At 46.3% G+C, this 21,499-nt stretch overlaps 1 protein-coding gene across 2 annotated transcripts in view; it reads right to left on the bottom strand.

The window, feature by feature from the left end:
• LOC144499868 (cohesin subunit SA-2) overlaps nucleotides 1–21,499 on the bottom strand; it is a 121,871-nt gene that overhangs the window by 46,877 nt on the left and 53,495 nt on the right. For both annotated transcript variants that reach the window (XM_078222465.1, XM_078222466.1), the window contains exons 11-17: nucleotides 19,734–19,857; nucleotides 15,889–15,987; nucleotides 12,891–12,970; nucleotides 11,729–11,836; nucleotides 6,939–7,053; nucleotides 4,254–4,371; nucleotides 4,065–4,168 (exon numbers count right to left, since the gene is read on the bottom strand). In XM_078222465.1, the coding sequence (XP_078078591.1) occupies nucleotides 4,065–4,168; nucleotides 4,254–4,371; nucleotides 6,939–7,053; nucleotides 11,729–11,836; nucleotides 12,891–12,970; nucleotides 15,889–15,987; nucleotides 19,734–19,857 (748 nt within the window). The remainder of the gene's footprint in view (nucleotides 1–4,064; nucleotides 4,169–4,253; nucleotides 4,372–6,938; nucleotides 7,054–11,728; nucleotides 11,837–12,890; nucleotides 12,971–15,888; nucleotides 15,988–19,733; nucleotides 19,858–21,499) is intronic.

Here is a 21,499-nt window from a genome sequence, read left to right as displayed (position 1 = left end):
CTGCAAGATTTTTCTTGTCTTCTGGCCTCCCCATGAGCAAATGTTTCATTGAAAGCTGTTAGAAAGGGTAGCTTTCTATTGCTGCGCTGATAATCCCATATCGATGAGAGGTGTAGTACCTCACTGTCCGGTCACTCTGCTGATGCATATTGTATCTACTGCACAGACGATACTCTGCAGTATCGTCACACAGCAGAGATGCCGTTAATCACTCCATCATACCAAAAGCAACCAGGGTGCAGCCCTAACCCCAAGGTAGCCTTACACCATCCCTTACATGGACTCTTTTGCTTAAGGAGTAGCATATTTTATAAAGATTATTTCCTCCCTATTGGATTTTGATCTCTCCTGATGTTATATTGTATTATTGCAAAATTCCAAAACGATGTAGGGACTATATTGGTGTGTGTGTGCATGCAGGTATCCAGGATGCCACATTACTCACTACCTAGAGCAGTCAAAGTACAAAGCAACAATGTATCATTGCACCCCACATGGAGAGATCTGGAAAAATACACTCATTGTGTAAAAATGTGGGACCATTTCAAACCTCTGGGACATAACAACCTTTCCCTCATGTGTTTATCCACCTTCCCTGTGTCTATGCTATTCACCTCAACTATTCCCAACCACAGGGTGATTCCCTAATTTAAACAATCACTGAGTAGGGAAGTTTCTTCTGAATTCCCTGCTGGATTTATGATGACTAGTTTTTGATTAGCCCACAAGTGGAAATATTTTCTGCACAGTTGCTATATCAAAACCCCTTCCTAATTTTAAAGGCCTGTCTTTAGTTTGCAACCTACTAGTAGGCCGCTGCTGCCATTGCTTAGCAACCAGCCACTTGGAGGCAAACCAAGGGCCCTTCCTTCTTATGACAGAGCACCTGGATTCTGTTCACTGACAGGGCTAAGTGATGGAAGTCACAGAAGCAAATCTGCGGCCTGCCACTTCAGTTCTGTGGGATGCACCTATTCCATCCCGGTCCCCAGCGATCCTAACATTTTGTCATGCTAATGAGAGACCATTAAGCCCAGGGCTGGTCTTGGCCATTTCCAGTAACAGGAGAAGGAAGAGGTCAGTGGGTAAAAGGGAAAGAAGCTTATGCTTCTAGTAAGTGTGATGATAATGTGTCTTTAAGAAAAGTATTTGAACCAAGTTCTTATGCAGGATCTGTGGTAGCGGTTTGATGCACTCGGAGCCATTTGGTCTAATGGCATCTTGTATTGTTGCTGCAGCAGCATAATTGCTTCCAATGGCTAGAATGTTGGTTTTAATCTGAAGTAATGCTGTTCTGATTTCCCCTGGGATTTTGCAGAGTGGGGCTTGAATGGGATCATTGGTAGATATGGTCATGTGATGGGGAAGCTGGGCTTACACAGAATATTCAAGCTTATATGCTGCTTTTGGAGTTGTAAGAGGGTGCAGTGTCTCTCTTTTCCCCTCTCTGAAGATGGAGACTGGAATCTGCCAGGAGATAAGTGTGTTTTTTTGGAGATTCTGCTGTATGAAAGTGGATCTTTCTCAGCAAATTGCTGTCTAGATCTCTGTCCAGAAGCGCTAAAAAGTTGAAAGTCCAGCATCACATCAGTATACTTGCTTTTGGGCGAACTAAGAAGGGTGTATATCTATGGGGGATTGCTTTAAATTGGAACAACAGAGATAGCTACCTGTTAAGATTTATATTTTGCCACGTCTAAGTATTTTAATTGTTGTAGGTTATGCTAATTCTTTTTGGTATATTCTATATACCAGGCAATGGAGGCGATGGCCTGGTGGTATTATTGCTAGACTATTAATCCAGAAACTCAGCTAACATTCTGAGGACCCGGGTTCAAATCCTGCCATGGCAGGGAGTGGAATTTGAATTCAGTAAAAAATATCTGGAATTAATAATCTACTGATGACCATGAAACCATTGTTGATTGTCGTAAAAACCCATCTGGTTCACTAATGTCCATTAGGGAAAGAAACCTGCCGTCCTCAGCTGCTCTGGCCGACATGCGACTCCAGAGCCACAGCAATGTGGTTGACTCTCAACTGCCCTCTGAAATGGCCTACCAAGCCACTCAGTTGTATCGATCGCTCAAGAAGGCAGCTCACCACTGTGATGACTTCAACTAGGCCACTGAGGTTGGCCTATTGGAATATGAACTCCCTGATTAAGGAGTCAATTGATGGGTCAATCAGAGAGTCTTTTCCTTGTATTTAACTGGGAGTGTCAGTTCCTCTGGCACTCCAGAAGGTAGACTGCTGACTGTTGGCACTCTGTGCACTGTTGTTGGAATTGTAAATAAAGGAATTTTGGTGAAGGGACTTCTGCCTCCGAAGACTTATTACAACCACCACTTTCTGAAGACAAACTAGGGATGGGCAATAAATGCTGGCCAGCCAGGGATGCCCATGTCCCAAAAATGAATAAAATAATTGTGCTCTTAAATAAAATTTGTTTGGATAAAGCTCCCTTGTGGATCACTTGAATCATACCTGGAGTGATACACTTTGTGCTCAAACTAATGCCAAAATCAAATGTAAAAGTTGAGGTCTAGGCTAACTTCATAAAATACCTTGGAGTTTCTGGTCTGGATCTTAACATAAGGAATGGGAGAAAAGAGCAATTAGGAAACCTGAAAGTGGTATTTAAATCTCTTAAAAGCCTTAAAGGACAATGAGTGATCAAATGAAGATCAGCACACTGGATATCAGTGTAACATCCAGGCAACAATATCACATTATCATAGAATACCTACAGTACAGAAGGATGCCATTTGGCCCATCGAGCCTGTACTGATCACCTCCCACCGAGGCCCTATTCCCATAACCCCCTTGATTCCCCAGTGCAAAACGCAGATGATCTTATCACCTTGATTCACCAATATTTCAAAACCAGCGCCTGGATTCTTGATAGACACTCTCCGCATCGACGCTCCTCGCTGGGCACTCAAATCCGTAAAATCCCCCCCCCACCCCCCACCCCACCTCCACTAAGTCTTTGCTTTTCACAGTCCCAGCCACAAAGCATTAAGAAAATGTGCCCAAGTACAAGACCGGTCAGTCACAGAAACCTAGGGTGACATTTTGGCTGAAGTCTCAGCTTTCAGAAATAGACAGAGCTTACGTTAAAGGATAGAGACCGGCTGCAATGATTAGTCAACAGCTCCATTATCTTTAAATCATGCACTAATGGAATGGCGGAAAGCAAACCAGGTGGATATTGGTCTTATTTGTCCAGCATTTCCCCTGTTCATGCTGAGTCCCAGGTTGGAGACCTTGCACCATGTCTTCTAGCCGAAGGAGTGAGCCATTCAGGACTGAGGTGAGGAAGAATTCATCTGAGGTTAGGTTGTGATGCACCTCAATGAGCACCCGGAAACAAGGCTTTAGAACTGAAGGCTTTAATACATTAACAATGAAACTACTAACACAAATTCACCCGTTCAGACTGAAGGGGTCCTGCCGGAGCAGGGGGTCTTATACCCTGCCACCGGAGGCGGGACCCCACTGGAGTGTGCCATGATAACACTTGGGACAGGTAAACACCCTAACCCAACAACATAGTACAACCCCCATAACAACAACACCCTAGCCCAACAGTAACACAATAACAACCCCAGTGGTGAACCAACGATGGTTCACCACAGGTTGGATTGGCCATACGAAATTGACCCTAGTTTCGGGGGGAGAAGAGCAAGGTAAGTATGTGGGGTTACGGGGAAAGGGTGGGATTGTTGTTGGTAAAGCCACGATGGGCCAAATGGCCTCCTTCTGTACTGTAGGGATTCTATGAGAACTTCTTCACTCAGGGAATTCTGAACCTGTGGAATTCTCTACCACAGAAAGCAGTTGGGGCCAGTTCATTAGATATATTCAAGAGGGAGCTGGAGGTGGCCCTTGCGGCTAAAGGGATCAAGGGGTATGGAGAGAAAGTGGGAGTGGGATACTGAAAGTGCATGATCAGCCATGATTATAGTGAATGGCGGTGCAGGCTCGAAGGGCCGAATGGCCTACTCCTGCACCTATTTTCTATGCAACAAAACGAGGGTATTAATCGATAACAAACTAACCTTCTTCCCTAAACATCTGCCTCCGGGTGGATGGCCTTCCGCAGCCTGTCGTATTGTACTCAGCATGATTTCAGCCAGGGCCTTCTTCTGTAGGAGAGTCAGAGCTAGAAAGGAAAAGGATCCTTTAAACGAAAATTCCTTGAAGCGATGGCAGGGGTTTAAGGTCTGGCCCATCACCAGCTATCTTACCTTCCTCTTCCGAGTCGTCACCTTCCAGCAATAAAGCCGTCATGGCCTCCCAGTCCTTTAGTATAGATGCTGAGCAATCCCAGAGACTGTCGATCAGGTAGGCAGACCGTGCGTTATCCTAACAGGAACAGGGAGCAAGTATTCAGCATCGAGCCGCAATGGGGTTCATTTGTTCCTGGACTATAGCATGCGCCAATTTCCATCTTGGCAATTGGGCCTAAAATGGTGGCTGAAGATTGGCTGCCTGTTATAGAAACCGCCCAATCTTCCCTCCCACTGATTCACCTTGATTTTTTATCCATCAGTTCATCATTGATGGCCGTGCCTTTAGCTGCCTCGGCTCTGAGATTCCCTCCCTAAACCCTTCCTCCTCTCCACCACCTCTCTCCTCTATCGATTCTCAAGAAGATTAAGAGATTTGATGGAGGTGTTCAGAATCATGTGTGGTCTGGACAGAGGGATAACTGTTCCCATGAGGTGAAGGATCAGGGACCAAGGATCACTGAGTTAATAGAATAGAATAGAATACCTACAGTACAGAAAGAGGCCATTCGGCCCATCGAGTCTGCACCGACCACAATCCTACCCAGGCCCTACCCCCATATCCCTGCACATTTACCCACTAATCCCTCTAACCTACGCATCTCAGGACACTAAGGGCAATTTTAGCATGGCCAATCAACCTAACCCGCACATCTTTGGACTGTGGGAGGAAACCGGAGTACCTGGAGGAAACCCACGCAGACACGAGGAGAAGGTGCAAACTCCACACAGACAGTGACCCAAGCCGGGAATCGAACCCAGGTCCCTGGAGCTGTGAAGCAGCAGTGCTAACCACTGTGCTACCGTGCCGCCCTCTAAGGTGATTGGCAAATGGAGGAAGGGTGACATGAGGAAAATCCTTTTGACAATTGAGTGGTTTGGATCTGGAATGCGTTATCTGAAAAGCTACGAAGGATGGGGAATGGGGCCAGCTGAGATGATCTTGCAGACAGCTGGTATGGGCAGGATGGGCCAAATAGCCTGTTTTTTAATTCTAATTCCAACTCTCTCCTCACGGTGCCTTTCTATCATTCTATGGTTTTAACCCTTTCTACCTTTCTGACCAAGCTCTTGGTCATCAGTCCTAATATCTCCATACGTAGCTCGGTTCCAAAAGTTATTTAGTTATACTCGTGGGAGTCACCTTGAGATGCAATAATGACATGAACATTAGAAAATACATAGGCTGTGCATCAGCCTCAGAGTTAATCACTGCTCAGCATTACTCTCTCCCCCACCTCCCCTCTGCACATACCTGGTCTTGGGGAGATCTTACCATTGCCGATGGACAGGGCAAGCCGGTAAGATTGCGAGAGAGCCAAGAAATCAGGTTCACGCCCGATTTCTCACCTCTCACAATCCTACCAGCACCAGTTAGCCAGCGAGCTCAACCTCACACCAGAAATTTCATTTAACTCTGTTTAGCATGGAATTAATGAGCCTGGGATGTTATCGAGGTTCTCTCCAGTGAGAATCATAGCTGGTACCCAGCAACGGGGGGGCAAGGGGAGGTCGGGGACAAGGGGGTGGCCCTTTGGCAGTGCCAGCCTCACACTGCCAGCCTGGCACCCTGGCAGTGTGAGCCTGGCACCCCTACAGTGCCCTATGGGCACTCTGGCACTACCCACCTGGCACTGCTCAACAGGCACCGGACAGTATCAAGGGTGCGGTGTCAGAGGGGACGGGACCCAATGGGGGGGTGGGGGTGGGACCAGATCAGGGGTGGGCACTCGGTGGTGGGGATGGGGACCCACTGCCACTCTACATCAGTGGGAGGAGTGAGGGGGAATGATCGGGGCTGGCCAATGGGGGGTTGGGACAGCGATCAAGGGGAGTTTGGGCCAGCAATTGGGGGGAGGGGGGGACCAGTGATCGGGATGGGGGGGGGGGGGGCAAGGGAGGGGGATTGGTCTGGGCAAGGGGGAGTGTGGGGTCAATCAGTCTGGGTGGGTGGAGGGGTCACGATAGGCTGCAGGCAAGGGGAGTGCTGTGTGTGAGGTTGGCTGACAGCAGCAGAGGCTGAGTGACAGGCCTCTCTGCTAGAGACCTGTACATGCGCAATTGCGCCTTCTGCTGCTCTCAGCCAGCATTTGGGTGATTTAAGCAGCACCCCCTCCCCTACAGGCGAGAAACCTTTTTTGAGGAGTTTTTTAAGTGGATAATATAGCAGATTTGAACTCACCCAAAAAACAGATCAGAAAGTCTTCTGTTTTCAGACTCATTGACTTAGAATTCTTTTTGTAAGATCGCCCTCCATAATTTAGAATCTGGGGACTATTTGTAGTGCCAGTCCTGGCCATTGCTGCCACTGGCACTCTTGTGACGACAGAGCTGCTGGCCAATCAGATTGGCTGACTGCTCCCTGAGGCAGGACCGCTTCCTCGATGAAAGGTGGAAGACCCGTCTCCAGCCGACCAACGGGCTTTTGGGACCTGGGATGGGGGTGGAGGTCGGGGCGGGGCGGGGGGGGGGGGAATGCTTTCCCTGCCAACTCTTCATACGGTGGGACAGGAAACACCTCCAATCAAAAATTCCTGCCAATGATAACAATGGAAGAACCTACTTTTCCAATTCCGTGCCCAGCAGATTACCGGTGAATGAGCAAGATTTAATGTTGTAATCTATCCTAAACATTCATCTTACCTCACTCTCCTGATAGAAGTTAACAAGAGTCCTGATGTGGCTGAGGTTATGGATCGGTTTTTCATTTGTCTCAGGCATTTCGTCTTGTACTTCAGACTCCTGACTGCAAAACAACCTAAATACAAATGTTTCCCATTGACTGGTGCATCTGCCACTTCATGTTGATTGATTCAGAGTTCACATTCACAGATTTTTATTTATTTATTAGTCACAAGTAGGCTGACATTAACGCTGCAATGAAGTTACTGTGAAAATCCCCGAGTCGCCACACTCCGGCGCCTGTTTGGGTTACACCGAGGGAGAATTTAGCACGGCCAATGCACTGAACCAGCACGCCTTTTCAGACCGGAGCACCCGGTTTCCTCCCACAGGTCACGAGATTGTTTTGGCAGATAAGGCAAAGGAGGATCCAAAGAGCTTCTACAAATACATAAAGGCCAAAAGAGTAACTAGGGAGAGAGTAGGGCCTCTTAAGGATCAACGAGGTCATCTATGTGCGGATCCACAAGAGATGGGTGAGATCCTAAATGAATATTTCTCATCAGTATTTACTGTTGAGAAAAGCATGGATGTTAGGGAACTTGGGGAAATAAATAGTGATGTCTTGAGGAGTGTACATATTACAGAGAAGGAGGTGCTGGAAGTCTTAAAGCGCATCAAGGTAGATAAATCCCCGGGACCTGATGAAGAGTATCCCAGGACATTGTGGGAGGCTAGGGAGGAAATTGCGGGTCCCCAAACAGAAATATTTGAATCATCAATAGTCACAGGTCTGAAGACTGGAGGATGGCAAATGTTGTCCCTTTGTAGTGAAAAGCCTGGGAACTACAGGCCAGTGAGCCTCACATCTCTGGTGGGTAAGTTGTTGGAAGGTATTTTGAGAGACAGGATCTACAGGCATTTAGAGATGCAAGGACTGATTAGGGACAGTCAGCATGGCTTTGTGAGTAGAAAATCATGTCTCACAAATTTGGTTGAGTTTTTTGAAGGGGTAATCAAGAAGGTAGATGAGGGCAGTGCAGTTGATGTTGTCTACATGGACTTTAGCAAGGCCTTTGACAAGGTACTGCATGGTAGGTTGTTGCATAAGGTTAAATCTCACGGGATCCAGGGTGAGGTAGCTAAATGGATACAAAATTGGCTTGATGATAGAATGATGTGGACACTATCTGTAACCCCCACGACTTGCCTGGGCTTGCAAAATCTCACTAACTGTCCTGGCTGGAGACAATACACATCTCTTTAGCCTGTGCTTAACCCTCTCTCCACTCACATTGTCTGTACCTTTAAGACTTGATTACCTGTAAAGACTCGCATTCCAACCATTATTTTGTAAATTGAGTTTGTGTCTTTATATGCCCTGTTAGTGAACAGAACTCCCACTTACCTGACGAAGGAGCAGCGCTCTGAAAGCTAGTGGCTTTTGCTACTTTAACCTGGTGTTGTGAGACTTCTTACTCTGATGACAGAAGCCAGAGGGTGGTTATAGAGGGGTGTTTTTCAAACTGGAGACTTGTGACCAGCGGTGTGCTTCAGGGATCGGTGCTGGGTCCACTCTTACTTGTCATTTATATTAATGAGTTGGATGAGAATATAGGAGGCATGGTTAGTAAGTTTGCAGATGACACCAAGATTGGTGGCATAGTGGACAGTGAAGAAAGTTATCTTGGATTGCAAAGGGATCTTGATCAATTGGGCCAGCGGGCTGACGAATGGCAGATGGAGTTTAATTTAGATAAATGCGAGGTGATACATTTTGGTACATTGAACCAGGGCAGGACTTACTCAGTTAATGGTAGGGCATTGGGAAGAGTTAAAGAACAAAAAGATCTATGGGTACAGGTTCATAGCTCCTTGAAAGTGGAGTCACACTTGGACAGAGTAGTGAAGAAGGCATTCGGCATGCTTGGTTTCATTGACCAGAACATTAAATACAGGAGTTGGGACATCTTGTTGAAGTTGTACAAGACATTGGTAAGGCCACACTTGGAATACAGTGTACAGTTCTGGTCACCCTATTATAGAAAGGATATTATTAAACTAGAAAGAGTGCAGAAGAGATTTACTAGGATGCCACCGGGACTTGATGGTTTGCGATATAAGGAGAGGCTGGATAGACTGGGTCTTTTTTCTCTGGCGCGTTGAAGGCTGAGGGGTGATCTTATAGAGGTCTATAAAATAATGAGAGGCACAGATCAGCTAGATAGTCAATATCTTTTCCCAAAGGTAGAGGAGTCTAAAACTAGAGGGCATAGGTTTAAGGTGAGACGGGAGAGATACAAAAGGGTCCAGAGAGGCAATTTTTTCACACAGAGGGTAATGAGTGTCTGGAACAAACTGCCAGAGGTAGTAGTAGAGGCGGGTACAATTATTGTCTTTAAAAAGTTTTGTCTTTTAAAAGTTAGACAGTTACATGGGTAAGATGGGTATAGAGGGATATGGGCCAAATGCGGGCAATTGGGACTGGCTTCGGGGTTTAAAAAGAAAAGGGCGGCATGGACAAGTTGGGCCGAAGGGCCTGTTTCCATGCTGTAAACCTTTATGTCTCTATGACACTCAGAGGAAACACACGCAGACACGGGGAGAACGTGCAGACCCCCCACAGACAGTGACCCAAGCCAGGAATCGAACCCGGGTCCCTGGCTCTGTGAGGCAGCAGTGCTAACCATTGTGCCACTGTGCCATTGGCTCCTTTCATTAATCCCTATAAATATTGACACAAGTTCAGGGACTTCCTGAAAATACTGACACACTCTCACAGTCCTCATACAAATGCCGACATATTCTTGAGGATTATCTGTAAATATTGACTCAGGGCACTCTGTGAATCTTAACATAATGACACAGGACTTTTTATTTATTTATTGGTGTCACAAGTAGGTTTACGTTAACACTGCAATGAAGTTACTGTGAAAATCCCCTAGTCGCCACACTCCAGCATCTCCGGCAACTGGTGAAATAGGAAAGTCTTGACTGCAGGAAATTGCTTACAGATGCTGAGGAAGCAAATACATCGGACCCAAAATTTCCCTCAATTCAAGGAAACAATGGTACGGGGGCAGCATGATAGCACAGTGGTTAGCACTGCTGCATCACACCACCAGAGATCCGGGTTCGATTGCCGACTTGGGTGACTGTGTGGAGTTTCCACATTCTCTCCGTGTCTGCGTGGGTTTCCTCCGGGTGCTCCGGTTTCCTCCCACACTCCAAAGATGTGCGGGTTAGGTGGATTGGCCATGCTAAATTGTCCGTTGGTGTCCAAATATTTGTAAATTAGGTGAATTGACCATTGCGCGGGGTTACGGGAATAGGGTGAATAGGAGGGCCTGGGTGGGATGCTGGTTCGGAGAGCTGGTGCAGACATGATGGGCTGAATGGCCTCCTTCTGCACCGGAGGGATTCTAGGGGTCTTTGTAAAGGAGAAAGGTATTCTACTGAGTTGCCGCTTTATGACAAGGTGATATAAAGAGCTTACTGATACCTCTTAGTTCTCCTATGTGACATGCTGAAAGGAAGTGGGGTTGGCCACAATCATTTTGCTTTGAATTGCCTTTTTTGAAGGAACTTAGTCATAGAGACATTGAGACATGAAGATATACTTCTCCGATGGTGAAAGGGATTTTCTGCTGCTGTGCCGCTTAGCCCATGATTCCCAACCCATTTGTTTCAACAGGTGGAATGCCACGGGCTGGGAAGTGGGGAGAGGGGGGGTGGCGGGAATCACTCGTACAGTCCATCACTCTCTAACCCTTCCCATGTTGTCACTAGACAGGATCATGAACAAATATATAACTGCTTGCACACGGCCCAGCTTCACCTTGCCGGTCAGATAGAACAGCCTCTCTCTTTAACCCCTCTTGCCCTGATTTCAAAGGATATCTCAGGCAAGCACCATTTTAAACCTTTCTAAACTCCAGACAATGTTTCTACCCATACAGAATCACAACAGATACTTGAGTTTTGCTTCTCCTTGTGTTCAATTAGTCATCAGAGCACCGACCCCATGTAAGGAATTGGTTAACACACAAATATGTCGGTTCATTTCTAAGGAATCATGGAATCTCTACAGTGCAGAAGGAGGCCATTCAGCCCATCGAGTCTGCACCAACCACAATCCCACCCAGGCCCTATTCCTGTAACCCCACACATTTACCCTGCTAACTCCCTGACACGAGGGTCAATTTAGCATGGCCAATCCACCTAACCCGCATGTCTGTGGACTGTGGGAGGAAACTGGAGCACCCGGAGGAAACCCACGCAGACATGGGGAGAATGTGCAAACTCCACACAGACAGTGACCCAGGCCGGAGATCGAACCCGGGTCCCTGGCGCTGTGAGACCGCAGTGCCCCTGTATCACTGTGCCGCCCAAGTTGGTAGCACTGTTACAAAGTTGGACAACTCGTACATTGTGCTGAGTTGTGAATTCCCTCAGAACAAACTGAGACTGATGCCGAGTCCAGCATGGGCGATGAGAAGAGTGGCGATCCACTTAAATCCCCATTGACATCGGCGGGACTGGAAAATGCCGTCCTCAGTCTGAATCACATGACACATTGCATCGTTTCCCCCCTCTGGTGATGTATACAAAAAACAGCGCCAGTGAGTCAGGCCATTTTTCACCAATTAACAAGGATTCTTCCTACACCTGAACCCCAGCACCAACATCCTCTAGAGAGTCTCTTTTTCAGTTGCTACTCCCCCTTCCCAGACTCGCCTCGGGAACAATGAAGCAGAATTCCGGATGCCCAGACTATCACTGTGTTCCTCCCCAGAAGGATCGTCACTTACTTTTTGTGTAGGAATTCACCCGCTGCCACAGCCACAGGTCTGTGTGCTGAATAAACAAAGTGATGCAACTGCTCACAGTCTCTTGAAGTTAATACCTCTTCACAGTTCCTGCAGGAAATTCAGAAAGAGATTCCAATCATTTTGGTCCACCTGGTCGTTTGCACAATAGGAAGCAGATCCTAAGTCCATCTCAGCTGGAAGAGGGACTCAAACCCCCTGCCGTTGGCACTAGCCATCTAGCCAACTGAGCTAACCAGACGATGGAGATTAGGGATTGGCAAAGGATGCAGGTTAACCCAGACACTCTCTTCACTGATTCTGCTGGCATGACCTGCTAAATGTTTCCAGCATTTCATTTCTAATGGGCGATCTATTGGCCATCAATAAATTTACAAAGCCAATGGGAACTAGTTCAGTCCACTAGAGGTATATACAGTACCAATGCACAGGGTATGTTTTAGCCCACGGGAATCCCACATATACAAGGGGAGAGAATAGGAAGTTATATAATTCAATGTAATTATAGAATAGAAGAGAATGGTCAAGCATTTGACCACTGGAATTCTATACAACAATAGACAATAGAAACTGTGTCGATCAGGTGGGACATCTGCACAATATTGGTGGATGTTAATGGGCTTGGAAAGGGGAAAATAGCCAATGGCTGGTCACTCAAAGTATTATATAGAAGAGGAACAAGTTTATTTATTAGCACCACAAGTAGGCTTACATTAACACTACAATGAAGTTACTGTGCAAATCCCCTAGCTGCCACACTCCGGCACCTGTTTGGGTACACTGAGGAAGAATTTAGCAAGGCCACTGCACCTAACCAGCATGTCTTTCGGACTGTGGGAGGAAACTAGAGCACCCGGAGGAAACCCACACAGACACGGGAAGAATGTGCAGACTCCGCACAGACAATGAGCCGAGCCGGGAATTGAACCCGGGCCCCTGGCACTGTGAGGCAGCCGTGCTAACCACTGTGCCACCATGCCACCCCAACAATTGAGAGGTGGTATGAATTAGAGGAACGCAGCGTAATCATGCTAATCCCAGGATGGTTTGGATCACTGTCGCTCCGTCAATGGGAAATCCACATTCCAAGGAATTGAATGTGACAACACATCAGCATTTGTTTCAAAAAGGAGACTTTACTTACTGCAACATGAGAGTTAACACCTTAATAGCTTGAACAGCTACTTCACTCTCTTTGTCCAGTGTCATAGATATGATCCGGTCCTGTAGGAAAACAAGGGAATGTAGTACAGCCACTGAGTACTCAATTAGTCAGATGCAGGTCAACTTGCTATAACTGCCAGTGACCTTCATCTCCAGAGTCAAGTGATTGTATTAATAATGATTTAATGTTCAAATGGTAATTTAATAAGATAGCAGCATCTAATTATATAAGACAAAACCGCAGGGATGGAGTCATCATTTCATAGTGGAGGAGACAACCCAATGACTGTACGGTAAAGTCACACATAATTGGTGTCCTGACTCTGGGAACTTTTCTTCAGTCGATGTCACAGTAGCGGCCTTTACTCATTGCTGACTTGTTGCCCACTCATTGCCTAAGAGGTGTGATATCGGTGTAACTAGTTCCCCTCCCTTGTTCGGTGTTTGATTGTGTGCATCTGTTGACTGCTCACCTGCCCAAAGATGTGCAGGTTAAGTGGATTGCCCATGCTCATTTGCCCCTTACTGTCCCAAGATGTGTAGGTTGGATGGATTAGCCGTGGTGAATGTGTGGGGTTATGGGGATAGGGCTGGGGAAGAGGGCCTAGGTAAGACACTCTGTCAGAGAGTCGGTGCAGACTCGATGGGCTGAATGGCCTCCTTCTGCACTGTGAACATAAGAACATAAGAAATAGGAGCAGGAGTAGGCCATCTAGCCCCTCAAGCCTGCTCCGCCATTCAATAAGATCATGGCTGATCTGATAGTGGTTCAGTTCCACTTACCCGCCCGCTCCCCATAACCCTTAATTCCCTTAATGGTTAAAAATCTATCTATCTGTGACTTAAACACATTTAATGAGGTAGCCTCCACTGCTTCATTGGGCAGAGAATTCCAAAGATTCACTACCCTCTGGGAGAAGAAGTTCCTCCTCAACTCTGTTCTAAATTGACTCCCCCGTATTTTGAGGCTATGCCCCCTAGTTCTTGTTTCCATTCTAAGTGGAAATAACCTCGCTGCTTCTACCCTGTCTAGCCCCTTCATTATCTTATATGTCTCTATAAGATCTCCCCTCAACCTTCTAAACTCCAATGAGTACAGGCCCAGTCTACTCAATCTGTCCTCATAAGGGATGTGGGGATTCTATGATTCACTGTGTGCTGTCAGTCAAGTCTGTGGTTGTGGTTAAAAGACTAAAACCAAGCTGAGAAGTATGAGGCTACAGACGTTTTAATAAAAGCTCACTTCTCCACACTGAAACTCATGCGTGTCATCTCTGCGTATCTCCGAGGCACAAAACTGGTGACGAGGGTGTTGAATAATTTAAAATTGCTGACTCTGGCACTTTTCTTCGCAAGGTGATCAGGCCCTGGCATGGAATTGGTGGATTTAAATTTTCAAGGCCTACTTGCTTGATGTGGATAATCCAGAGGTAGTACTGACCCCATAGAATGGCAATACTCAGGCATTGCCTCTGGAATGAATGCCAGTGAATGCCCCAGCAGTTCATCGACGGCACATTTGATATGGTTCAAAGTGTTCTCAAGAAATACTTCAGGCCAAAGATATAAATATGATGATCTTTCTGCCAGAGATGCCAGGGAGATGATAAGCCCATAAAACATTGCGTGGCAGTGTTGTGTCAGTTGGCTCCTATATTTAAATTTAGCGCGCTAACAGACTAATATGTGACCAACTCATTGGGAAATGTAACATAATGCAGCAATATTCCTCAAGTTTAGTAATGTGCCCATTATCATGCCATTGGGAATGGCAACAATAATAACCTGAGATACACAGCCCTGTGACTCGAGACAGGACTGATAGGGGAAATGTTGATAACGTTGACACTTTACACGTTATGAATGGATTACTACAGAAATATATCAATAAAAGGAAAATAAAGTTACTTTACAATCTAGCAGGTCCATTTACAACAAGCTGATGTAGAAATGCTCCGACATCAACAGGTCTCAGACTCAATTTACAGAGGCTGTGACCTCTACGTATATCTCTATCGGCACTTCCTTTCTGGGCCTTTTTATTTCCACCTTGGGCCTGTGGGTACACTGCTCCCAAACTCACTGCAGGATGAATCCTGGGTCCATTGGTAATCTGCTACAGGCCCTGTATGCACTCCACTACAAGTCCCACCTCTACTCTGCCCTATTCCGCTCACCTCTGCTCCAAGCCCCACTTGTACTCTGCTGCAGAGCCTACCTATGCTCCACACTGGCACTCACATGTGCTCCATCCTGGGCCCATCTGTACTCCACTCCATTCAAAGCCACACCTGTACTTTACTCCATCCAGTACTCACCTGCACCCTGCTCCTCGGCATACCTTGCTCCTCTGCACTCCTGGGTCCACCTCTGAATGCGCTCCTGACCCTATTGTTCTTTTTGCTTGTCTTTCTTTCTTTTGCAGACAAAGACCATAGAACCATTTAACCATAGAAAAGTCTATGTTTTTATTGGGAGAAAGCAGGATTATTGAGCTGGACGATCAGCCACGATCGTAATGAATGGCAGGGCAGGCTCGGAGGGCCAAATGGCCTCCTTCTTCTCCTATCTTCTATGTTTCTATGTTTCTTCTATGTTTCCAATACAGGACAGGTGGAGGCCATTCAGTCCATCTTGTCCATGCCAACCCAAGGGCCACACCAAATCTAAGGCTCTGAAATGGTTACCATGCACCCTGCCGAGAGTTGTCAACCTGCCAAAATTGTCCTTGACGTTGCAATGAGCAATGCAGGAGAAAATAATATCGGGTATTTTATCTGATCGTTTTCTTTGAGTTTTAGATATATTGCAACTCGAAAAGAGGCTGTTCGACCGGGTGGGGCAGTCAGAGGCAGAGAAAACCTTTAGCAATTGGTTAGCCCTGATTCTGTTACTCAGTTCCCATACCAGACACTATTGGCCGCAAGGAGTCTAGACGCTTCCTTGGCGCCCGCTGGGACAGTAAAGATTTAACTCACCTTGAAACGACAGGTGAAGAGGTCCATTTTTGAACAATGGCTTTTGTCAGAATACAGGCCCAGTAATCCAATCAAACATTTCAATCTCACCTCACTTTGCTTCAAAAGGAAAGTGAATATAATGTTAGAAGGAATAAACAAAAGGCATATTTCTGCTCACTATAACTAGGATAAACTTAAAACATTAATGTTTCCCATTTCCCATCCTTGATTGTTTTAACATATGACCAATGACTCCCTTACTGTTTCTTTTCATATTTTTTTATTAGTGTCACAAGTAGGCTGACATTAACACTGCAATGAAGTTACTGTGAAAGTCCCCTAGTCGCCACACTCCGGCGCCTGTTCGAGTCAATGCACCCTATCCAGCGCGTCTTTCGGACTGTGAGAGGAAACCGGAGTACCCGGAGGGAACTCATGCAGACACAGGGAGCACGTGCAGACTCCACACAGACAGTGACCCAAGCCTGGGAATCAAACCCGGGGCCCTGGCGCTATGAGGCAGCAGTGTTAACCACTGTGCCATCATGCCACCAACTCCACCAACTTCTGTCCCTACCAGTCCTCATTCAATCTCACCCTTCACATAAATTCTGCCACCGAGAGTTAATGGTATGATAAGTATATTATTTAGATACATTGGTGAATGGCACTGTTTAATTAAGTACTCAGAGTACATATAAAGAGAGACTGCTTGGACACTGGGTAATATGTAGGAAACAGAAATATGTACTGCAGCATTTTGTGAATGAACCTATTATCAAGAAAAGTATTAGTATCTATCTTCACATGTCACCAACTGGTTTGGGATTGAACTAACACCTCGATTCCCAGCCCTAAAATTTACCATCTCAAATGAACCTACACCTACAAAATCTCCATCACCAACAAGGATGTGATTATAGAATCATAAAATCATAGAATCTCTACACTGCAGAAGGAGGACATTCAGCCCATCGAGCCTGCACTGACAACAATTCCACCCAGGCCCTATCCTCAAAAGCCCACGCATTTACCCTGCTAATCCCTCTGACAGTAAGGGTCGATTTAGCATGACCAATCAACCTAACCCGCACATTTTTGGAGGGCGGGAGGAAACCAGAGAACCCGAAGGAAACCCACGCAGACACGGGGAGAACGTGAAAACTCCACACTCCAAACTCCAAAGATGTACGGGTTAGGTTGATTGGCCATGCTAATTTGACCCTTAGTGTCGCAAGATGTGTAGGTTAGGGGGATTGGCAGGGTAAATACTTGGGATAATGGGGATAGGGGCTGGGTGGGACTGTTGTCGGTGGGACTGTTGTCGGTGCAGACACGATGGGCCAAATGGCCTCCTTCTGCACTGTAGGATTCTATGATTCCACACAGTCTTGGATGACTCTCTTCTACCACTCACACCTTCTGCTTTCCTCCAACCATCGGGGCCCGATCTGCCCTATCGGGTGAGTGTAAAAGTTCCTGCTGCACTGTTTCAAAGGAGAGGAAGAGAGTTTGCCCCTCTGCCCTGCCCCAAACTTTTCCCTTAACTAACATCATTAAAATATTACCATCTCATTTACCACATTGCGGCTTGTGAAATCAAACTGTGCGCAAATTAACTGCTGCATTTCCTACCTTGCAATAGTGATCAACCTTCAAAAAGTATTTAATTGGCCGAAAATGACTTTGTGAGGTCCTGAGGTTGTGTCAGACGCTAACTAAATGCAAGTATATTCTTTCACCCATCTGCTCCCTCACAAATTCACATTCAATTTCCCAATTCCATCACCAATAAGGGTGTGTTTATAGAATCATTGAATCTCTACTCTGTCCCCTGCATTATGTTTGTGACTGTTCACCCACTCGCCGGCTCCATTCCCTCTGCTTTTAACACTTGTGTTCCCTTTAATTCACTCCAGCTATTCCTCCAGTATGGCTTCCGCCTTCACCCCTGAAGTCCAAGGGCCGCAAACTCAGCACACAACTGGTCTTAGTCATTCATCTCCAGATCTAATGTTGACCAAACTAAGCTCCAATGTTTTTCCAGTAAATCTTTCTATTATTCCTCGATTGACCACGGACCATGAGGAGCTCCTGCTACAGACTTCCTCGGGTCTTTCGGTCATCCATGGGGTGTGGGCGTCGTTGGCTGGGGTCGGCATTTATTGCCCGTCCCGGAGGGCAGTTGAGAGTCAACCACATTGCTGTGGATCTGGAGTCACATGTAGGCCAGACCAGGTAAGGACGGCAGATTTCCTTCCCTAAAGGACATTAGTGAACCAGATGGGTTTTTACGACAATCAACAATGGTTTCATGATCATCATTAGACTTTTAATTCCAGATATTTTATTTTGAACTGAAATTTCACCATCTACTGTGGTGGGATTCAAATCCAGGTCCCAGGGAATTACCCTGGGTCTCTGGATTACCAGTCCAGCGATAATAGCACTATGGCACTGCCTCGTCATTTGAGATGGTAAATGTTAGGGCTCTGGATAGATGTTTATTCAATTCCGAACCAGTTAGCGGAGTATCAAAAGGGACAATAATACTTTTCTTAATAATAGATTTATTCACAGGATGTAGCACTATAAATGCCTGCTTCTAAATATGTCTGCTTTCTGCCGACTGCCCCAGCGGTCTCTCTTTAGAAATGCTCTAAAGCACTTAGTTGCATTGATTAAATTTTTGAATTGTGTATCTCTACAGGATTGGCTGTTGATATATTTCTCATCATATAATGAGCCCCGAACTGCTATCAATGACTGCCCATCTGCCAGGGCGGCACAGTGGCACAGCGATTAGCACTGCTGCCTCACAGTGCCAGAAACCCGGGTTCAACTCCAGCCTCTGGTGACTGTCTGTGTGGAGTTTGCACATTCTCCCCGTGTCTGCGTAGGTTTCCTCCGGGTGCTCCGGTTTCCTCCCACAATTCGAAAGACGTGCTGGTTAGGTGCATTGGCCGTGCTAAATTCTCCCCCAGTGTACCTGAACAGGCGCCAGAGTGTGGCGACTAGGGGATTTTCACAGTAACTTCATTGCAGTGTTAATGTAAGCCTTACTTGTAACTAATAAATAAACTTAAACATCAAATGTTTTGCCATGCATACATTCTCCTTTCAGCCTTTTTCTCCTCTATACCCCGCACCCCCCCCCTCCCCACCCGATCATCACTCCCCTCCCTGCCCTCTTTTGTAGCCTTCCTCCTAGGTCAGAGTGCCCACCTTTGAGAGGGATGGCACCCATTAACAGCGACTAGGGAGGCACGCAAGGAAAACCTTGCGTGAGCCACCTTTGCAAATGATAACATGTCGTTCACGAAGATAAAGGCAAAACACTGCGGATGCTGGAATCTGAAACAAAAACAGAAAATGCTGGAAAATCTCAGCAGGTCTGACAGCATCTGTGGAGAGAGAATGGGGCCAACGTTTCGAGTCTGGATGACCCATTCTGATTCAAAACGTTGGCTCTATTCTCTCTCTCCACAGATGCTGTCAGACCTGCTGAGATTTTCCAGCATTTTCTGTTTTTGTATAACACGTTGTTCTTTAGGTTCAAGAGAAAAGGCGGTTCAGTTGAGTTCCCTGGGCTGTCCTGAGTTCATTGAATGTCCCTAATTCGAGTGCTACTCAAGGTAACAAAGGCACATGAACGGACAGCCACAAACAGGTCCTCCCCAAATAGCAGAACACCACTCCATCCCAAGGTGCAGCTATCTCATTTTAGCACAGCATTAACATAACAGTCAGATTAGCCCGAATATTTAAGACCATTCAGAGAAGTGCTGCTGCAGAAGTGGGGAAATTAATCAGGGTCCAACTAAGAGGAAGAAAGCAACACTGAATATTACAGATTCACTCACTTTGTCATGCAAGGTCCATCCTACATACTTCAAGTAGCTGTCAGTCAGGAAGCGATCGCTGCAGCTTTTCATCCAGATTCCTATTTCTTCAATACAAATAGCTCGGATCTCAGGTAATGCATCACTGGAGGAAAATGGGAATTACATTTCCGATGAATGACTACAGCAGGCCCTGTGTATCTCAAACACTCAGACACAGAATTTAATATATATGTATATGATATATCGCAGATAGATAGATGGAAAGATAGATAGCCCGATAGATATAGAGTCAACCCTCGTTGTTACAAAGGCAATGGAGTGAGTCCATGATTTCAAATCATCGAGGGTCCACCTCGTTTGGACCACTTTGCAAACGATAATGCATCATTCTGCGGGTCATTGAGCTGTAGCGACTTCACTGAGCTCCACTTTAAACAACAACAAAGAACAAAGAACAGTACAGCACAGGAACAGGCCCTTCGGCCCTCAAAGCCTGTCATGATGCCTGCCTAAACTAAAACCGTATGCACTTACAGAATCCACATCCTTCCATTCCCATCCTATTCATGTATTCATCTAGTTGTCCCTTAAATATTGTACCTGCTCCCACCACCTCCCCGGGCAGCGTGTTCCAGACATTCACCACCCTCTGTGTAAAAAACTTGCCTCGCACATCTCCTCTAAACTTTTCTCCACGCACCTTAAACCCATGTGCGTTAGTACTTGACTTTTCTACCATCAGAAAGAGCATCTGACTATCCAGCAACCAGTTTTGTGAGGGAGTTAGTAAAAAAGAGTCTGTTTTCATGGCCATCAATCAAGGGCAAGAATTGGGTCCATTCATGATACCTCATATAGTTGAATAGCTGGGCAACTTCCCATTGGCTAGGTTCCTAAAAGCAGACAGACCGTTGAGCGACATTCTCAAGAGCTGCTGATATCAGAACGATACAGGGAGATCTTTTAAGTTTAAAGTTTATTTATTAGTGTCACAAGTAGGCTTACATTGACACAGCAATGCAGTTACTGTGAAAATCCCCTAGTCGCCACACTCCGCCGCCTGTTCGGGTACACTGAGGGAGAATTTAGCATGGTCAATGCACCTAACCAGCGCGTCTTTTGGACTGTGGGGAGAAACTGGAGCACCCGGAGGAAACCCACGCAGACACGGGGAGAACGTGCAGACTCTGCACAGACAGTGACCCAAGCCAGAAATTGAACCCAGGTCCCTGGTACTATGAGGCAGGCATGGGTGGCACAGTAGTTAGCACTGCTGCCAGGAACCCAGATTCAATTCCTGGCTTGGGTCCTTGTCTGTGCATAATCTGCATGTTCTCCCTGTGTCAGCGTGGGCTTCCTCCGGGTGCTCCAGTTTCCTCCCACAGTCCGAAAGACATTAGGCGCATTGGCCATGCTAAATTCTCTGACCACTGTGGCATCGTGCCATGCTCTCTTGGAAAAGAGAGCACGGTATAAGAGTGTAACAATAAAGGTGAACTACATCCATACACATTCACAGATTTAGCCCTGCCATGTATTCTTTTTATCGCAGTTTGTAAAGCAATAGCGATTGGAATTATTTATTTTCCTCCCCACACTTAATATGTTGCTTGGCTATAATGCAAGAAAAAATGTCATTCCTCCACGTGATGGAGAACTGGCCCGGCTCAAAGGCAACTCCGAGGATTAAATGCCATCAGTCGCTGTAACATTCTTCAAAACAATCTGCCGGCTGTGCTCCAGCCCAACATATTTCCCTGGAGACTGCCACACGTTCTCAGGGA

This window comes from Mustelus asterias, chromosome 10 (assembly GCF_964213995.1).
Source record: "Mustelus asterias chromosome 10, sMusAst1.hap1.1, whole genome shotgun sequence".
Taxonomy (NCBI): domain Eukaryota; kingdom Metazoa; phylum Chordata; class Chondrichthyes; order Carcharhiniformes; family Triakidae; genus Mustelus; species Mustelus asterias.
Note: the sequence above shows the minus strand (reverse complement) of the source record. Positions and strands in the feature narration are given on the sequence as shown.